General features: G+C 32.7%; 3 protein-coding genes across 5 annotated transcripts; 1 reads left to right on the plus strand and 2 right to left on the minus strand.

The window, feature by feature from the left end:
* Window positions 1–785: 785 nt before the first annotated feature.
* Window positions 786–3,153, minus strand: LOC8264639 (cytochrome P450 87A3). The gene is made up of 9 exons (XM_002514517.2): window positions 2,954–3,153; window positions 2,422–2,749; window positions 2,174–2,326; window positions 1,830–2,078; window positions 1,633–1,722; window positions 1,467–1,545; window positions 1,275–1,381; window positions 1,024–1,151; window positions 786–931 (listed from the first exon to the last, which is right to left on the minus strand). Exons 1-9 carry the CDS (start codon window positions 3,151–3,153, stop codon window positions 838–840), a joined length of 1,428 nt encoding a protein of 475 aa, XP_002514563.2. The 3' UTR covers window positions 786–837.
* Window positions 3,154–6,193: 3,040 nt separating this feature from the next.
* On the minus strand, window positions 6,194–11,627 carry LOC8264640 (WPP domain-interacting tail-anchored protein 2). 2 transcript variants are annotated; one of them, XM_002514518.4, is made up of 5 exons: window positions 11,288–11,627; window positions 9,692–10,238; window positions 8,468–9,603; window positions 8,040–8,219; window positions 6,194–6,666 (listed from the first exon to the last, which is right to left on the minus strand). In XM_002514518.4, the coding sequence occupies exons 2-4, from the start codon at window positions 10,221–10,223 to the stop codon at window positions 8,082–8,084; spliced, it is 1,806 nt and encodes a 601-aa protein (XP_002514564.1). In that variant the 5' UTR covers window positions 10,224–10,238; window positions 11,288–11,627; the 3' UTR covers window positions 6,194–6,666; window positions 8,040–8,081. The 2 variants fall into 2 exon arrangements, with proteins under 2 accessions (XP_002514564.1, XP_015571942.1); XM_015716456.3 differs by having other exon boundaries at window positions 8,036–8,219.
* A 2,801-nt stretch (window positions 11,628–14,428) lies between these two features.
* LOC8264641 (retrovirus-related Pol polyprotein from transposon TNT 1-94) lies at window positions 14,429–18,471 on the plus strand. 2 transcript variants are annotated; one of them, XM_002514519.4, is made up of 4 exons: window positions 14,429–14,561; window positions 14,670–16,693; window positions 16,836–17,496; window positions 17,744–18,471. In XM_002514519.4, the coding sequence occupies exons 3-4, from the start codon at window positions 16,851–16,853 to the stop codon at window positions 18,037–18,039; spliced, it is 942 nt and encodes a 313-aa protein (XP_002514565.2). In that variant the 5' UTR covers window positions 14,429–14,561; window positions 14,670–16,693; window positions 16,836–16,850; the 3' UTR covers window positions 18,040–18,471. The 2 variants fall into 2 exon arrangements, with proteins under 2 accessions (XP_002514565.2, XP_048228520.1); XM_048372563.1 differs by having other exon boundaries at window positions 17,783–18,471.
* The last annotated feature ends 2,475 nt before the right edge of the window (window positions 18,472–20,946 follow it).

A 20,946-nucleotide genomic window follows, 5' to 3' on the forward strand; every position in this document is an offset into this window, starting at 1 on the left:
TTTTAAATGGTACATATTAATGTTTCACATATACTCATAATTTTATATTCCAAAGTTTTATTTTACAGTGTATAATAGAGAAAAAACCTTATAAATGCAATTTAAACATTAATTAATGATGTCACATGTTTTGAATAAATAATTTTTTAGGTCTAATTATGAATTAAATTATAGATTTTCTAATTTTTAATAATTTTATACTATTGTTTCAAAATTTTAAAACAGGTGCTCATTTTTTTTATTTATTATTAAAAAAATTTGTTGGCAACAATTTTTAAAATTTTACAATGAGAAAAATGACTTGGCAAATTAAATCTTTTTACTACACCAAAAATTATCAGAGTCTATAAAAAATTAACTGTATTTAGATGTATGATATGTGAAATGATATGCAAGTATATAAAACTTTTAATGACCATATTATTAAGTTTGATAAATTTTTTTATTAATTTATAATAGTAAGTATAATCGAATTGTCAGGCCATTTTTTTTACTATGAAATTTTAAAAATAGTTATTAAAAAATATTTTTAAAAACAATTTAAGATTATAGATATTTATTTTAAAATTTTAAAATAGTTGAATAAAATTATTAAAAAATATAAATTTTGAAATTTAATTGATAATTAGATGTTAATTTTTAACATATATCTAATAAAGGGAGTATTTAAAATCAAATTATGTCCAATTGAGAATTTTTAAAGGACAAAAAGTCATGTTGTTACACAATAGAAACCTGCAACTACAAGAGAATATTGGGAGACTTTCAAATCGCTTCAACCCACCCATTACAACCAATTTAACTTCATCACTTTCATTTTTATTTCGAATATATATATTATTCAAGCTTTGCTGTAACTTGAACATGTAAACCATCACCAAATGCTAAAACTGGGCACCGAATCATCTCTCCTCCCTTGATTTTGGTCAGCCTGATATGAAAGAAATCAGCTTCTGTAAGTCAATGATCACTTTTTGATTTGATATATTTATATAAACTCTTGCTTGTATAGTATAATAATACCTGTATTTGGTGACAAAGACATGCAAAAACACAGCCATCAGAACCTTGCTAAACTCAGCTCCCGTACAAGATCTTGATCCTCCTCCAAATGCAATGAAGTTCTTGGCCGTTGCTACCTCTCCCATGTTCTATTGTTTTTCACAATGTAAAACCAAATGTTATCAGTATACAAGTATAAATAAAGTCACAAAAGATTAAGTACCATTATGTTAATCAGAATATATAGAAATATATGAATCTTGTCTACCCACCTCCCATCGAGATGGGTTAAAGGCAAGCGGATCCTCGTAGGTGTTAGGATTCAGCTGCACAGCTGCTGGAACAACTAAGATAGCCCAGCCTTTTGGAATTGTATATCCTGCAACATGACAAGAACATTCAAAAAAAAGTAATAATAAACCAGTCTCTTGAAACTAACCTAGTTGATGTGGTAACTCACTCACCGTCAACTTCAATGTCTTTTAATGCTCTTCTCAAGATTCCAGGAGCAACACTTGCCAGCCTGAGTGATTCCTTGACAACCTGCAGTTTACCACTAAACCAGTAAGTTATCATTAGCCTAATGAGGCAAAAACAGTAATCATGGAAGTACAAGATTTTTAAACTGACATGATGAGTGTAGGTCATGGACTTGTATTCTTCCCAAGAAAGTCCAGAATTTTTATTCTCACGGTTCTTGACAAGTTCCTCATGCTCCTCCTATTCAACGATTAATTCAGAAGTAGGAAATGTTAATTGATGCCATCGAATATTAATCAAGAAATTTTTCCTCAGAATATATACCAGCTCTTTTGGTAACTACTAACCGTTAGTTTCTGCACCATAGAAGGGTTATCTGTAAGAAAATTAATGCATACAGCAAGAGTAGACGATATAGTCTCGAAGCTGGCAAGGAGGATCCCAAACATCACATAAATGGCAAAATCATCTGTCCAGAATGTCTCCTTTTTCATGTCCTCTACGATCTGATCAAGCATATCTTCTTTCTGCTTCTTCGGGGATTCCCGTCTTTTTCCTAGCTCATCAGCTATTAGTTTTAATATCCTCTTCTGGTTCTGCAAGAACATAATACAAAGTTCAATCCACATATAGTAAAGTTAGTCCTATATAATAAATTGCATTTATAATTTGAGAATTTTAATTTATGTACCTTCTTGCACTTGTAAAATGATGTGCCTGGAACATTCAGAGGAAATTTCATAAGTCCTTCTAAGAAATTGGTGAAACTCTGGGCTAAATCTTTTTCTGATGATTTTGCAACTTCATAACCAAATAACCTTCTTGCAGTGAAATCAAAGATCATCTGCAATCATCTCAGAAAAAGACTCACTAAAGTTATAACTTACTATAGTATTGTAGAAATAGAAAGTCATTACTGAGAATTCTCAAATTTCTTACATTTGAAATGACACTTTTCACTTCCACTCTCGGCAGCTCAGACCAATCCTGCAAGCTTCCACTTATAGCATTTTCTAACCCAGGCAACAGGTCGGCTTTGAGTCTCTCAGAGCCAAAGTGACTGAGAATCAAGTTTCTTAGATACTTGTGTATGTAATGTACTGAAATAATCGATGTAACATCTTGGCGAAGAAGCTTTGCGAACGAATCCAAGTACCATCTTTCCACTAACTTCCCTTCTTGTTGAAGAAGAAAATAGCTGAAGTCAGGATTTGATGATACCACAACTGGCCGTCCTGCCAAATTGGTCTTGAATAGTGACCCATATCTGTAATCACAGAAAAAATAATAAAAACAACAAAAACGTAATTGATGCCATGCAATCAATTGTTTGGGTGCCTGCCGCCAGGATAGTATAAAAGACCAAAGACAGTTGTGTTCCAGTAAAAAGCTTTTAACTCTAACTTTCTGCATTAAGTTTTTGAGTCACTTGACTATTGAAATTAAGTAGAGATGGATTCTGTGTGCTTACTTTTTCATTCTCTTCTTCATGAAAGGGGAGACGTCTAGTGATTTACTTGTCCTGAGAAACTCAATAGTCTCCCCTATAAGAGGGAAACCCATGGAGCCAGGAGGCAATTTCCCGTTACATTTTGGGTTTTTCCATCTATAAACCCAATGTGTTATTCCTACAACTACTAAAGCTACAACATAAAACCAATAAGGCCACATCTTTCTACATATAAATGTACATATCTTGATACCTAAAGAAGACTCTATAGTATCAGAAAAGAAGAATTCAGAAGATCAATACTACTTATGGTTTGGTTAGTTGTCGTGAAAATATGTTACTTCTTTATATAAGGTAATGTTTGGTTCGGCTGATAGCTGATAAATTAAATTATTTAATAAAAATTTATTAGCGGTTGTTGTTAGCATATTAAATGACTATTGAAACTATAATTTATTTTTAAATATATTTTATTTTATTATATTATTTTTAATAATATAAATCAATAAAAATAAATTCTAATAACTAAAAGTTATCTTAAGAGTAAGAATTAAAATTTAAATTTCACTAATAAAAATTTTTTAATTTTAAATATTATAATTATAAGTATTTTAATTATTTAATTATTAAATATAATTTTAAAATAAAAAAATATTTATTATAAATTTTAAAAATGAATTATATGATATCAATTTAAAATAAGTTATTATTTATAAATTTTTAATAATAAATACAATTGAGCTAAAAAAATTAACTATGATATTTTTAATTATTATGATAAAATAAAATATATATTTAACGATAAATTATAACTTTAATGGTCATTTAACATACTAACAGCAATCGCTAATAAGATTTTACCAAACAGTTTAATTTATCAGCCATCACCTGTTAATCAGCCGAACCAAACATGCCCTAAACGCTTTAACATGTAGATAGAATATCATTGTACACGACATTTGGAAAGATGGGGATTATATTTAAGACAAAATTGAATGTAAAAATGACCTGATTCGAAGAATGAGATATAAATATTTTTTAAAAGAAAAGCACCATTCTCATTCTCTTGAATAATAGATAACTAAGCTATCATTGTTATTTTCTAGTTCAGCAATGGCTAGGCGTGGACTTGGTCTTACTTATTAATTCCTATATATATATATATAAATCCAACGACTAAGCCAAGCTATATTAATTAAGCTATAATATAGTCCTAAAAATGAAGAGACTGAGTTAGCATACTGTCCACTACATCGTGACAATGTGAGGAGTTTTATATAGTTTTGTTCTAAAATAAATTGCATAACATTCGTTATAGAATCTACCGAGCTAGAGGATAGAAAGATGATGTGAAATTAAGGGGACAAAGTGAAAGAGTTATTGAAGAGAAAAATGAAAGAGACAAAGGTTTTCATTGACAAACCCGGATTTGAGTTCCTACCCACAATGCCCTATAACGACTCTGTCCTGGAAACAAAGCGCACCATCATTCCTTGTTTATTGTCTCTTCATACTACTGAGTTTACCACTCTTCATTGCATTATAGTTAGCTCATTGTCCGGCATCTTGTTAATCTCAAACGCCTGCTTGCTTGCAGGGGAAAACTTTCTGGGATTTTGGGTGTCCTGATCTTTACCATGGAAATCGTAATCCCGTTATGGAATGAGAAATTAATCACGAGTCTCCATATAGTAGCTAGCAGCATGTAAGAAACTGCATAGTGACAGTTTGTAAGAAACTGTATCTTCAAGAAATATGTATAGATTCATAGTTAATTTCATGACAGCTAACTGTAAAATTTCTCATGAGATAGTTGATAATATAGTTTCAGCTCTTACCAATATATATTTAACTTAGCCTCCCAATTAAAGTTTCTAATTCCACACCTTCTCCTCGGTGCTACCTAAACTAATCCAGCAGTCCATTGACAAAGACTTACTAGCGGTCTCTTTTTTAAAAAAAAAAATTTCAATTATTTGTCACTTTTATATATCCAATGCAATTTTTATTTTATTTTATCCTTATATTAGAATAGGTGTAATAAATTTTACAATAGGATAATTTAGTCTAATTTAATTAATTTTTTTAATAATTAAGTCTATTAAATATTTTCTTAATCTAAGTAAACCACTAAAAAGTAATCGTTAGTATAGAATGGAGAGAGTAATATCATTGTATTGTTTATAATGAAACCACTAAAGACTCCGGACTCATGATTTAGATGGCTCTTATTTCCCGCTGCATCCTACGGAATCACTTTTGCTTACTTTTGCTTTCTTTTCCTATGGTTAGCGATGGATCCAGCGGATTTTGAGAGGGGTTCTAGCAGACTCTTTGGGAAGCCCTCTCGAAATCTGTCAGATTCATTAATTACTAAAATATGGTTTTGTATACATGAAGAATGGCTATTAGTTACTTTTTTCAGTCCTCAAGAAAGATGGCTAAATCTTTTTAATAGTAATGTCTTCGTTTCAGGCTGTGTTGTTACGAATCAGATTGTTCTAATAGGGAAGAGATGCATTGCATAATTTCCTGTCTAGAAGATCTACTAACTGGTAATTGAATATCTATGAATTTGACTTCAACCTATGGATAATGATTTAAGTTCAAACTAAAAATGAGACCAAAAGAGTTGACTCCATTCCCTTTTTGCGATCGGTATCTAGTAGCTAAGAGTACTAAAGGCAGGGATGCTTCTGATAACAGCAGCTAGTCTATTACCCCTTAGCTTCAAGCAGGAATACTAGAGGAAGAAAGTGGCTCGCATTCAAATGACAGTGAAGGTATGTAAATTAATCTTCTTCTATTTGTTATGTAGTTAGCTTAGTTTCATTCACATTTTATAAATAAATAAATAAAAGGAGAGAAACAGGTGGAGCAGATGGATGTTCTTGAGGTTTAATGCTTGAATAAAAAGACCCTCAGTCAAAAGAATGGTTTTGTTGATATGATGCCCTCTTGATCTGCTAGGGACTCTCATTTTGCTTGTTTTCTTCCCTATATACTTGTCTCAGTTTTCTGCCCATCCCTTTTGCTTGAGAAAATACGAAGAAAAACTACTCTCTTGTTTATCCAACCAATAGAAAACGTGATAAGAAAACTCACTCCTGACTTCCATGAGCATGTCATACCATAATTTCTATAAATGTATGCATAAGATTTGAGCTCAGACAACAATATATTATTGCAATGGAAGCAGAAATAAGCTTCTAAATTGTAAAGGATGAAATATGTGAATATGCAGAAGTAGGCATTCAAAAGTATATGAATACAAGAATCGCATTGGGATGAAAAGCCAGTCAGTTATATTTTTACATTTTACATTCAAAGAATTGATAGTGCAACTTCCTCATTATAAACATATATAATTTACAACGACTAGCACCCAAAAAGAAAATAAATGAAGAAAAAGAGGGAGGAAGATTTATGTGCACAACTATGAAACAGAACAACAACACACTAGTACAACACTTGTCAAATGCAAGATTTCACCTAGCCATCACAAATTCTCAAATAGGACAGGTTTCTGGCGTAGGAAACATATGACTATCAATGCAATTAGTGCAACAAAATTTGCCTTAAATCCGAGTGTTTGGTTAGCACGCCTTGCCTGTTCATCAGTCCTCTCTACTTTGCGTTTTGAGAACATGTCAGGAATTTCATCCGTGGAATTGGAACTGCCTGCTCCAACCTCATGTCAGCTTACATATCTGTAGACGTGTATCCATCTGATTCTGTGGGAAACAAAATTAATACAAGGGGCCCATTTTTAGAGTGAAGACTTGCAGTAACCAAATATATGAGGAGTACAACAGAAAGTGCTTAGTTCTTCATGTGATCATCACGATAATTAGTGATTTCGTATGCAATTTTGATAAGAATCAACCTCTGAAATGAAGGCTTGATCAAATCATCTCGTGCATTGCAATAAATATGATATTTTAACAATGAGAGATATGGTGATTAATACAATTGACTCTTATAATGTAGGAAACAATCATGCCAAAGCACATCTTTCTTTCACATAAAAAAACATAGTAAAGTGATGCGTAAAGGTGAACAAAACAAATATTCAAGAAAGAGGGAAGAAACGTGTAGTCTTCAGTAATAATGTGACAAATAACAGTATAGGCCATTAAATGTAATTGTCTGTTCATCACAAGTTGCTCTCTACTGGTGCATTTGACCACTTTCTTAGACTCTGTATATTACTTCAAGTCTAATGTGCTAGCCAACAGACACCAGCATTGCCTAGATGGAGGCCTTAAAAGCTTTATATAATTGTCAATGAACATTCTTTCACAGAGCTTCATTTTGGATTATCAGGAGTGCCAAGAACAAAGAACTAAAGCCTTTAACTAGCTTACCAGATAATATAAACTTTTCCTTGCATAAATGAAGTAAAATTTTAGTATTTCTGGTCCCATAAGTAAAATAGGAGGCTAGAAGAACTGCAAATGATTCTTACAGTGGGTCTCTTTTAGCTTAACCAAGATTTCGAGTTCGAACTTTGGGTATGCAGCTGCGTTAAAACTCTTGAGGAAGTGTTTTGCCATCCGCAAGAGTTCTACCCGGCACGCTCTAGATAACTCTAGATATATATATATATATATATATATACCAAAAAAGAAAAGCATGCATCTGATTACAATGTTCACAGAAATGCTAATTGTGAACTTCATGGGCTAATTGAACATTTAGGATTATACAGAATGATGGATAAGTGTTCTCATCTAAAACAAATGCACTCTTAAGAGGAAAGCGAGGCAATAATAGGTACTCCAGTCTTCAGGTACCAAAAACCCCTGAGCATCAAAAAGTCAAAACTAGAAAATAGGTAACAAATACAGTGATATATGGATTCTGTACTTTTAAGTGTTTATGGACAGCAGATAGAAACAAGAATCTCTAACTCAACCTCCTAGCTTGAACCTATCCCACTATTTTGTTCTTACTGACAAACAATTTGGATTGGAAGAATTATAAGAACAAGAAAACCTTTGCTTCTGAAAAACAGCAAAACATGCACTCAATAGAGCGAAGATCGTGATAGTTTGGTAAAAGGAATTCCTAATAATGTAGAGAAAGGTTCCTAGCAGATACCTGCCTGGGGACTTGTAGATAAGGAAATTGGTTTCCAAGTAGCCTTTCAGCAAGTTTGATTAGATAAGCCATTTTCTGAAAAGAGCACCTTTTTATTGTCATTGTCTCCATGTTTGAACCCGGTTATAGAAGCATCTCTTAACTTCTCCACCAGTAATTTGTTCTCCTTCATCAAAGAAAACAGCTGCACAGAACATGTTATATCCCAGGATTTCAGTAAATGTTCTAGTCTTTTGAATCTGTTATGGACAGATACATAAATTTTTAAGGGAAAAAAACAGAAAATAGGGTAACCGAACCGAAAAAGGAACAAAAATAAAGAAAAACTATGAATATCAGTGGACATATCATGAAATTCATTTGCACAAATTTGTTTGAAATAGGGCCAGCAGCAATAATGCTGCTGGTGAATATGCAAGAAGAAGTAAGTACCTGATTCTGGATGTAGTCCCTTTCTCTGGATAGTTGCATGACTGTGTCCTTGATAAGTGTGGTCGTCAAGTTAATTTCTTTTGCACTTGTTGCTTTTGAGTTGTTAGCTCGATCCAAAGAAGCCTCCAAGCCTTCCACTTTAGATCTTAAGAAATTTAGTTCTTTATCAAGTTCCATATTAGTTTCAGACAACAATATGCATTGATCCTCTACAGTCTCAGTCTTACTTTCAGCTTTGGATACCTTAGATTTTAGATCTTCAATTAATGTTTCCATGTCCCATATTGCTGCATATAACATATTTTGTTGTTCTTGACTTGCTTCAGATGATGCCTTTGAATGCTGAACTTGGATTTCTAATTCCCTAACCTGCTTTTCAAGTAAGCTCACCTTTTTGGTATTACTCTCTGCGCTACTTTTAAGAAAACTAATTTCATCTGAGAGTTCCGAATTTGTATCTGTTAACTGTGTCACTTTGGCCTCTGCAGTCTCAGCCCTACTTTCTGCTTCGTAGATGCTTTCTTTCATTTTCTCCACTATGCTTACCATCTCACTAACTTGCTCTTGACTTTCTTCAATGAAGTCATTTGCATGCTTTAATCGTAATTCAGATCTTTTCAGTTGTTCCTCAAGTGAATTTACTTTTTCCATCAAAGAGGGCACTTGAGAGCTTTTGGCTATGTGTTCGCCAATTTTGCCCTCTAGCTTCTTCAAAGCAGCATCTTTAGCATCTAGTTGTTCTAAGCAACTATGGAGTTGTGATTTCAGTTCAGCTTCTCGTTGGAATGAACCATTCAGGTTAAACTGAAAAATCTGAAGTCGGCCAGCCATTTCCTTTGAAATCCCCATGAGAACCTCAGCAGCATTTTCTGCCTCTAAAAATCTTCCCCAGACCACTTCTGCTGCTTCTTCCATGTGCAAAGCTACCTGTTCTGTGTAGTGAAGTTTTAGTTTCAGCTGTTCCTCATTCCTTCTTAGTTCAGATAAATTCTTTTCAAGATCTAGTTCTCTAGCAAGACATTTCTCCAACATTCTTAGAATATGTCTTTTTTGTTCGGCTGTATGTCTTTTTGAATTGGTTTTGATGTTTGGCAGTTGACCATTGGCTGATAGCTCCGTGGAGTTATCATCTTTCCCTGTTAATGTAGCAGTCTCAAACAGGTGAAATGAGAGAAAGATGAAATTTCCTACATTATTGTTTTGAAATTAGTAGATTTAACTCACAGTTCTCGAGTTTGAAAGCTGAAAAAAACCTCTGTAACTTGACCGTTTGCATCTTCGCCTCTATGAAACGCTCTTGAGTCTTCTTCAATGATTCCTCAGAATCACGCAGTTTCTTCTCAATAATAGCAACTAATTTTGCTGAGTGTCTGCATGAAGATATTTTATGACGAGCATCAACAATTTCTGCTTGAATATTATCTGTGAAATTCTCCACCACTCTTAACTCAGAATCCAAAATGCCAGATAGAAGATCAAATTCAAGTGCCCTCTCAACTGATGTTGCTGAGATATAGCTGTATTCTGCCATTACCTCAAGATTGTTATCCCATGCCAATAGATGCATTAAAAGGCCATGCAAATTCACCAACTTCTCAGAAGAAAATCCCAAGTCCAAGTCTGCTCTGGTTAAAACTTCCATGGTACTTTCAATATCTTGTGTGCCCCTTCCACCAGATAAGTTTCCATCATCTACATAACCTTTGCCAGATTCTGCATTTATGGTGCATGCTTGGGCAATAGAGTAACCATCCATTTCTACTTCCAATTCCTTAATTTTGGAAACATAGAGGAAGGAAACAAGGACAAGTAATAAATCAGTAATGAGCATTTTATTAGATATTGAAATTCTGATATTGAACACTTAGTACAAAAGTAGAGCTAGGAATTGGAAAGTTAAGTCACAGCAGCGAAATAATAGCATAATGAGGAACTCCAAATAAATACAGAACACGGGTATTAGCAGACAATTTTGCCTTCATCCCATAGCAGGCAAAAGATGCAGCATACATCAGAGACATATAGCATCAATGCAGATCTAGAAAATAATTTTTCAGTTTGTTTTCCCCTTCAGAACTTAAGCCTCCTCGGTTAGGTTTGGGAGAACAACTATGAATCAATGTAACATAGAGCATCCCATTGATAGGAAAGGATGGTTATGTAACATTCTCTCGAGCTGAAGCTCTTGATGCAGTCCACAGGGTCTACAATCTATGGAACTCTAAATCCAAAAGCTAAAAGGCTTCCAGCCACATCCAGCCGCCTTCAGATATAGTAATACAGTAAACTTCTTTACCCCTAACTTTACACAGCCTTAAATAGACAAGGGATAATAATTTGTAACTGCCTAATGAATTTTAGATCACATTGAAAATCTCAATTGTTTGAAATTCAATTCACTAAGTAGATCTCTTGAGACACTAACTACTTTGCAATAAAATTGAACTCCATCAATGCATCAACTTCATTACCAGATGACAAGAAACCAACAACCATCAATGAATTTTATCCATCCATCTCTTTAAAGCTGGTGAATTATGCTACAAATCTTTAACAACCTTAAAAGCTCATAAAGCAAGACAATCAAGTCAATTAAATCCTAAATTAGAAACAACACCAGTTTCAAACTACACATTACAGTCAAACTAAGTCCAAAGAATTCACATTTCATTAACAACCAACTAAACTAAGCCACATCCGAAAGTGAACCAAAAAAAGCAAAAATCGAAGGCAAGACCAGGCTAAAGAACAGTATCAACTTGAAAGGAAAGAAGATTAAACACTATCAGTGAACTGGATTTATAAAGAAAAATAAGTTACCTTTAAGATAAAATCTCTGACAGCTTTTGAAGAAAGAACAGAGAAAAAAAAAAAGAAAAAAACTGAATCCAGCAGGTAACGAGGATTGAAAGTTGCTATCTTTAACTAACTCTTCACTTCAAAATACCGTTGATTTTACTGGGATCTGTGTAAGGTGATTGTGTTCAAAGTTTAAGAAACTAGGTGAAGGGTATACTGGGCAGTCAACTTCAGTGGCAAATCAACAATCTTTTTATTACGGGTTCAATGAAAGGCCAGAGATGGCGCACGTTAGCCAATGAAGAACAAAATATGGTTGGTTTAGTTGAATTATTGTTGTTCGAGGTACTTAGCTCCTGACAAAATAGATGGGTATATATATTATATTAATATAAATACTTACAAAACGTCACGTTTGGTCTGTACTGCCATTTACGAACTTAAGAAAAAGAAAGAAAAAAAAAAAGAATTTTAATAGAGAAAAACATGAGAATTTTCTCTTTTCTTTTGTATTTTTGTGAAGAAATTGGATTTTATTTGGATTTTTATTTTTGTGTTCCTAATATCTGGGAACATAAAAATGATAAAACATTAAATGCATGAGGAAGAAATTCAAAAACTTATTGATAAATACTATTTAAAATAAAATTGAATATCTTTTCTGAAAAAAAATAATTAATTAAATTTCTATGTTTTTTAATCCAACCATCTTAATTAATTTTAGTCTCTTTCTTTTCTTTTTTCTTAGGATCCTATCGATAAAAAGATGATTTCCTCCTTTTTCTAGTATTACTTTTTGAGCTATATTTTGGTGTGTAATTTCTCTTATGAGATCATTTATATTTTAGAATAAGCCAATAGCTTGTCAACTAAGTTAATCAATTTAATTAATGGCTTAATTAGATGCGGGCGCAAGCTTTACATCTCTTCAAGTTATAAAAAAAAAAAAAGGATAATAATGCACGATAAATATATTCAAAAAGAATAAATATCTGTTTATATCCATGCCAATATCTAATTGAATAATAAATTTTAAATTTATTTTCATATTTATAAGGTTTTAAATAATTCAAACCTCAATCATTAATTAAAAAAAATAATTCAGATTTAGTGTATATCTTCACTTATATACTAAACCGATAAATGATTAATATATATTTATTAATTTTGAATATATATATATCAATTATCCAATACCAAAATATAAAACATTTTCATATATATGTCACTTTTCTATTTATTTTGATGTATACACCGACTCTAGAAAAGAATTTTCACATTAATGAAATAATTTTTAAAATATTGTAAGTCTTTTATAAAATAATATTATTAAAATAAAAAAATTTATTAAAATTATTTATTTATCAATAAATGAGTAATTTATTAATTTAACATTAAATAAATTTCTATTAAATATTGTAGGTTTGTATATTAATACCGTTTTATCTTTTCTGATATAATAAGTATTTATGCAAGTAACTAGTCATTTACTCGTGCGGTTGCATGACTATTATTATTATTTCGATTATAAAATAAAATCGATAAATACAATTTAATAAAATTTCTAATATTAATTAATAATATCTTAAAAATAATAGCACTCTAACTATTTTTAAATGTCCTTCTTAATTTTCTTAAATGTTAAGATTTCATTAGTATAATAATATAAAAATTATTTTAAAAATATTTATTAATTAAATTTAGAATTATATGAATTAATACTATCAATATAATTAATATTATTATTTTTAAAATTAAGAATTTATTATATAATTAATAAAATTAATTTATTATTAGATATAGTATTAAAAATATAATTTAAGATGTTATTTTATAGTATTTGAATTTATATCTAATTAAAAACTAATTTATTAGTTAATATAATATTAATATATAATTAATATGCTATTTTTAAGATAAAGTTAGTATTGTTATATGACTAGATAATTATTTATTAATTAATATAATATTAAAATATAATTAATATGTTATTTTTTAGAATTAGAGTCAGTATTTAATTAAGAATATGACATATTAATTAATAAATTAATAGAAAAAATTATAAAATTACATATAAATTTAAATCTTATGTGTCAAATATATCAAAGTAAAAATTTTATATGTTAAAAATTAAACACACATATCAAAAAAAATTTAGATGTTAAAAATTTTTATATATTAATTTAATTTGGATTACATCCAATTTCTTTTATCTTTAAGACTGCAGCTAAGCATACGCAAGGCTCCAATTATTTTGTGGGAAAAAAAAAATTCTGCAGCTTAATGTTTGGTGCTTTAAGAAAAAAATTTCTAATTAATAAAAAGATTAAGCTATTTTTAATAAGAACGATTCCTATTATAAAATCAAATAAAATAAAATGAAATAAAAGATAATTAAAGGTTTATTGATAATAACCTTGGATAAAATTCGATTACGCTCGATGCTATTCATTGGAAGGTCGTATGAAAATAATTTTTTAATTTTATTATATTGAGAGTTAAAAAGAGAAAAATTGAAAATTTTTAGCCTATTTTGATTAGTTACATAATAAATAATTATTAAAAAAATGAATAAGAAATGTGTTAAATTAATTGTTCACAAAACTAAACATACATGTAATTATCCATGCAAAGATATTTACAAGAACTAAAAACAAATATATATACTGACCACTTGGCATTTCTAAACATCTCTACTTGTAAAACCAATAGATGATAAATAGAAAAAGGCTCATCACAAAGAATTGAATTGAAGTTAATGTGGGATATTCAAGTTTTAATGGTTGGTGATAATAGAAACACTCTTTCATACTATAGATTCTGTCGTACGTGAATGGAAATCCAGTTCCAACAAATTATCTTCAAGGATTTTGCATTTCCTTCTCCATCTCTCATAAACGAAACACAATCAAGAAAGAATCAGGACATATCTGTGCTTCAGTTTTTCTTTTGTCAAGCATATCACAGTGGTTTAAATGCATGATATTTATTAGATTTCTTGCCTTTTTTTATTTTCTTGGCAACAAATTTCGTTACCTTTTTAAATCAAACGATCAAGATTCTTTCAGATATTTGAATCTTGAATTAAATAAATTTCACTTAATTAGTTTAAAGACAATAAGTTCTTGTCTAACATGTGGCCTATAAAAACTAGTTAGATTGAGGCTCATAAGATGTGACCAATCGAAAGACAGTTCAAGCAACAATTAGACAAGAAACTGAAAGAAAGAAAATACCCAGATGGCAAAAGCTTGTCTCAAGGTGGCATTACTACTTTTTCTCGTGGCATCATACTGTAAGTGTCAATCTCGTGCATGCAAAAAGAATACTAAGTGTTAATCTGTATACATATATATTTATAATTCTATATGAATGAGTTTTCCAATGCCATTAATCTTTGCAGGCATGTCTCTGTCAAAGGCATCAATAGTAATACATGAAGGTATCCCGTGTGCCTCTGAAGCTGATTGCCGGAAAGTTCACTACTGTTATGGCCAAGTTTATTGTATCCAAAACCACTGCGCCTGCCGAATAGCAGATCGAGAAAGACAAGAAGACTCTGCTAGAATTATGCATAAAGAGACCTCCGTGCAACAAGATGCTGCTAAATGTCACAACGATAAGGATTGCAAAGCAATTTGTCCCCCTAATTGCAAATCCACCAACTGTATGAACGGCACATGCTTCTGTAGTTGTTAGGCCAGCTTGATGAAAAAAGATGTATTTAATTGCTCGAGTAATTAATAATAGCTAAACTTCCTTTACAGCAATATGATCCATAGATGATCCCACCGGAACCAAGGGCTACTGCAATTTTTCTTTTCCCTTATCATTTAGAGTCTTCTATAAGTTCTACACCAAGTGTGACATATTTAGCTTTAAACGATTTAAAAAATAAAAAATTCTTTAAAAAAGAAAAGACCTTCTAAGAAGAACTTAAAAAAGGAAAAAAAGAAGACCTCTATTGCGGTTTGAGTTGTATTTTACAGTGTTTACTTTCCTTGTTTATTACAGCAGTATATAGCAAAATATCTGTACCTTTGTTTTTAGAAGATTCTTAGGCTATTTTTCCTAGGTTTTCTATGTTTAGTCCTTGGTGTGCTAATGAAGGCAGGGCGGCAGAAAATTTCTTCTGTGGTAATACTTTTTCTCATGGTATCTGAGCTTTAGAGAAAACTGAATAGAGTCAGCCATGGCCGGCGACGGAAAGAAACCAATGTCTCCTTATATCTTGAATTCGAATGATAATCCTGGGAACCTGATTACTCAGGTGCAATTAAAAGGTGACAATTATGATGAATGGGCTCGGGCGATACGAACTTCGCTGAAAGCCAAGAAGAAATTTGGATTCATAGATGGAAAGATGAAGCAACCTGATGATGATTCATCTGATTTGGAGGATTAGTGGACTATGAACTAAATGTTGGTATCTTGGATACTTAACACAATTGAGCCAACTTTGCTATCTACCATAACACATATGGAGATACCAAAGGATTTGTGGCAAGATATTCAGGAAAGATTTTCGATTGCCAATGGACCTCGTGTTCAACAGATCAAGGCGGAACTCACCAACTGCAAACAACAGGGGCTTTCGATTATGAGCTATTATGGAAAATTGAAGCAGTTGTGGGAAGAACTTGCAAATTATGATCAAGTTCCAACGTGTCGATGTGGAGGTTGCAGATACAACATCACAACTGCACTTGACAAGAAGCGGAAAGAAGAGAAACTACATCAATTTTTGATGGGTCTGGATGACTCAATTTTTGCAACAGTTCGCTCAAATATTTTGAATGCTGAACTGCTGCCTAACATGAACAAGGCATACTCTTTGGTGTGTCAAGAGGAACGAATTCAAACTATCTCACGAGGAAAGGAAGAACGTGGAGAACCCATGAGTTTTGTTGTGCAAACTGGTGCAAAAGGTCGCAAATCAGAAAATGAAGTCAAGGATAAATCAGTGGTGTGTTCACATTGCAAACGTGAAGGACATTGTGCTGAAAGTTGTTTTCAACTCATTGGATATCCTGATTGGTGGGGCGATCGACCAAAATCAATTGGACGCGGCTCAGGTCATGGACGTGGGGTGCAAAATACCAGTTAAGGACGTGGCAATACACATAGGGCCAATACTGCACAGGTGATTCAGCAATCTTCCCCAACAGCAGCAGTAACATAAGAAGAGAGAATGATGCATGGATCCTTGACAAGTGAGCAATGGACAACTTTTGTAAACCTGCTGAATTCTTACAAACCAGTTATCAGCGAAAAGATGACTGGTAAGGAAAATATGTGCTGGATAATTGACTCTGGAGGTTCACAACGCATGACAGGAAATCTGGAATCTTCGACAAATATGAAAAAAATAGTGGATTGTCCAATCGGATTGCCTGATGGCAAGCAAGTGATGGCACTGCAAGAAGGGTCAGTTTATTTAGGCAAAAATATCCATTTAAAAAATGTCCTATATGTTCCAAATCTACATTGTAATCTGATCTCAGTATCACAACTGAATGATGACTTAAATTGTGTTGTACAATTCACTGATAAAAATTGTGTTATACAGGACCGCACTACGAGGATGGTGATTGGAGCGAGTGAACAATGCAAGGGGCTGTACTACCTGAAGACGGTGACTTCGGCTTGTAAGGCGAGTCGTGTGGATGTTTTTGAACTTTGGCATAAGAGAATGGGTCATCCATCTAAGAAAGCAGTAGAATTACTTCCTAATGTTAATTCAAACAGTATTGATTCTGTTGAAAGTAAACCTTGTGATGTTTGTTTTAGAGCTAAGCAAACTAGAAAAGTGTTTTTATCTAGTGATAATAAAGCAAATGAAATTTTTGAACTGATACACTGTGATTTATGGGGTCCTTATAGAGTTGTTTCTTCTTGTGGTGCCTCATATTTTCTAACTATTGTGGATGATTTCTCAAGAGGTGTATGGATTTATTTGTTGATTGATAAAACTGAAGTGGAAAATGTCTTGTGTAATTTTCTTGTCATGGTTAAGCGACAATTTAATAAAGAAGTGAAAGTGGTCAGAAGTGACAATGGGACAGAGTTTACTCGCTTGAATAATTATTTTGATGAGAATGGAATAATGCATCAAACTTCTTGTGTAGGAACACCACAACAGCATGGACGTATTGAGAGGAAACATCGTCACGTTCTGAATGTCGCTAGGGCCCTACGATTTCAAGCAAACCTTCCTATTAAATTTTGGGGTGAGTGTGTATTGATTGCTGCATATTTGATAAATCGAACTCCTTCCAAACTTCTAGAGGGCAGGACACCTTATGAAATTCTTTCAAAAGTCTCCCAATTATAGTCATATTCATATTTTTGGGTGCTTATGTTATGCAAAAAATTTAAATCGAGAGAAAGATAAATTTGCAAGTAGGAGTTGTCGTTGCTTGTTTATAGGATATCCATTTGGTAAGAAAGGGTGGAATCTGTATGATCTTGAAACAGGACAATTTTTTATATCTAGAGATATGGTGTTTTCTGAAGATGATTTCCCATATGCCCGGAAGGATATGACACATTCCAAACAAGATGTTTCAAGCTTGGGTTGTGTAGATATAATGGATCAAGTTAACGATGACGTGTTTGACGAGGAAGGCTCGGTAAGTGTGACCCCTGAAAATCCGGTTCAAGTGCATGATGATATGAATAATGTAGTCAAAGGGGGTACAACAGTCTTGGTGGATGGATATGGGCAACAGGAACTTGGGCGTGGCCTTCGAACAAAGTGTCCTTCTACCTGACTAAAAGATTATGTGACTCACACCATTCAATGTATTAGCCCCTCTGCTTGTTCATCCACACCAACGTCCACCTCAGGTACACCTTATTCTATAGCATATTATGTGAATTGTGATAAATTTTTTCCACGACATCGTGTTTTTCTGGCAGCTTTGACAGCAAATAAGGAACCGAGTTCTTATGCTCAAGCACTAAAAGATGATTGATGGAGAGAGGCCATGAAGAAGGAGATTGACACTCTTGAAAATAATGGAACATGGACGGTGGAAGACCTGCCACCAGGAAAGAGAGAGATAGGGAGTAAATGGGTCTACAAGGTCAAGTATAACTCGGATGGCTCAGTAGAATGATACAAAGCATGTTTGGTGATTCTTGGCAATAATCAGATTGAAGGGATTGACTATAGTGAGACTTTTGCTCCTGTTGTCAAGATGGTGATAGATCGTACTTTCTTGTCAATAGCAGCTGCAAAGGGTTGGGAACTTCACCAAATGGATGTGCATAATGCTTTCTTACATGGTGATTTGGATGAAGAGGTGTATATGAAAATGCCTCTGGGTTTTATGACTTCCCAACCAAGAAAAGTGTGCAGACTGCAAAAATCTCTTTATGGGTTGCGTCAAGCTCCTCGATGTTGGTTCGCTAAGTTAATGACTGCCTTGAAAATGTATGGGTTTTCTCAGTCCTATTCAGATTATTCATTGTTTACCTTGCGTCAAGGTGAGATACAATTGAGCATCTTAGTGTATGTGGATGATCTTGTTGTTGCGGGGAATGATGGAATCGCCATTCAACAGTTCGAGGCATATTTAAGTGAGTGTTTTCACATGAAGGACTTAGGCATATTGAAGTATTTCCTAGGAGTTGAGGTGGCCAGAAATGCAGATGGTATCTTTCTCTATCAACGAAAATACGCATTGGGTATTATTAGTGAAGCTGGGTTGTTGGGTGCCAAGCCTTCTGGTATTCCTATTGAACAAAATCATCACTTGGCTATGACAGACAGTGCACTATTGGCAGATCCTGAGAAGATTGATGCTTAATAGGTAGATTAATCTACTTGACGCTTACCCGACCTGAGTTATCATATAGTGTTCATGTTCTAGCCCAATTCATGCAATGTCCAAAGGAATAACAGTGGGATGCAGCTTTGCGTGTGGTTCGATATTTGAAAAACACTCCTAGGCAAGGTATATTTCTCTAAGATAATTGTGATATGCAATTGTCTGCATTTTGCGATTCGGATTGGGGAAGCTGTCCTTTAACTTGATGATTCCTCACCGGTTACTTTATTTTCTTGGGAAACTCTCCTATCTCTTGGAAGACCAAGAAACAACACACAGTGTCCCGATCATTGGCTGAAGCAGAATACAGGTCTATGACTACAACTGTCTATGAATTGAAATGGTTGAAAGGATTGCTCTTATCTCTTGGTGTTGTGCATTCTACACCTATGAGGTTGTATTGCGATAGTCAAGCAGCCTTGCATATTGCTACAAATCCCGTGTTCCATGAGCGCACTAAGCATATCGAAATTGACTGTCATATTGTACATGATGAAATTCAGTGTCAAAATATTGTGAGTGCTTATGTTCGCAGCTCTGAGCAACTTGCTGATATCTTTACTAAGGCCTTAGGCAAACAATAATTTGAGTACATCCTGTGCAAGTTGGGCGTTTGAGATCTTCATGCACCTACTTGAGGGGGGTATTGCGGTGTGAGTTGTATTTTACAGTGTGTACTTTCCTTGTTTATTACAGCAGTATATAGCAACATATCTGTACCTTTGTTTTTAGAAGATTCTTAGGCTATTTTTCTTAAGTTTTCTATGTTTAGTCCTTGTTGTGCTATATATATATGGCAGAATTTTTCTTCTGCGGTAATACTTTTTCTCAACCTCCTAGTTTTATATGGGAGTGGCCACGGCATAAAAATTCAGCTTTGCAAAATATGACCTACAAAGGAGCGTGATATTGGAAGAATTTTCATCCCAATCTGAAGCTAAAAAATTGAGAGACTTTATTCTGAAATAGTGCAAACATTATTGTAACAATTCAATACATCAAGAACAAATACAATATATCCTTTTGTCTTCTTTTTCTTTCTTTTTTTCATGTATTCTTTCCTTCCTTTTGCTTCTTCTCATAGAAAAATATAGTCTTTATTCGCTTATTTGTTCTTTTTTGTACAACACAAATTTATAGTCATTCACCACTTATTTATTAAATGGATATTATTTTTATTGTAATTTTATTTAATAAAAAAAATAAAAGAAAATTATATACACTACGTATTATAAAAATAATAAAGAATCCTATTTAATATTCTAAGAAATAAAATAAAAGTTAATACTAAATTGTATATAAGTTTACTAATACATATACCGAGTTAAATGTGTCATTAACAAATTACATTCTTTATTATCATTATTGAGTGAATACAATACGATAAAATTCAATCCAAACTCTCTGTTTTCCTTTGGTGTTTCTCTACTTTCAGAATAATTACCAAATAGATGTTACTACCAATTTCAAATTCATCAAGAAAAGCTACTGTGGCACATTTATTTTCTTTTTCTTTCAACTAAATGAGGTACATTTAATCATGCAATAATAAGCTATACATCTATATTTATGTTCAGAATCTTGAGTAAACAAACAAATCCAACAAAAACAGGCATCAATATCCAATGCTATAATCTTTAAAAGGCAATATAATAGAGCAACAACAAAACCAGTAAATAATATGAACAAGGGAGAAAAATTTCATAGTTGATCAATCTGATCATAACCTAAACAAAAGAAAAAAGAAATAATAATAATAATAATACTATCTTGTAAACCCTCTAACAGAGAAAGGGAAGATATATATATTGATCAGCAAACAAAAGAATTTTAGATAACTACATA

This window comes from Ricinus communis, chromosome 4 (assembly GCF_019578655.1).
Source record: "Ricinus communis isolate WT05 ecotype wild-type chromosome 4, ASM1957865v1, whole genome shotgun sequence".
Classification (NCBI taxonomy): Eukaryota; Viridiplantae; Streptophyta; class Magnoliopsida; order Malpighiales; family Euphorbiaceae; genus Ricinus; species Ricinus communis.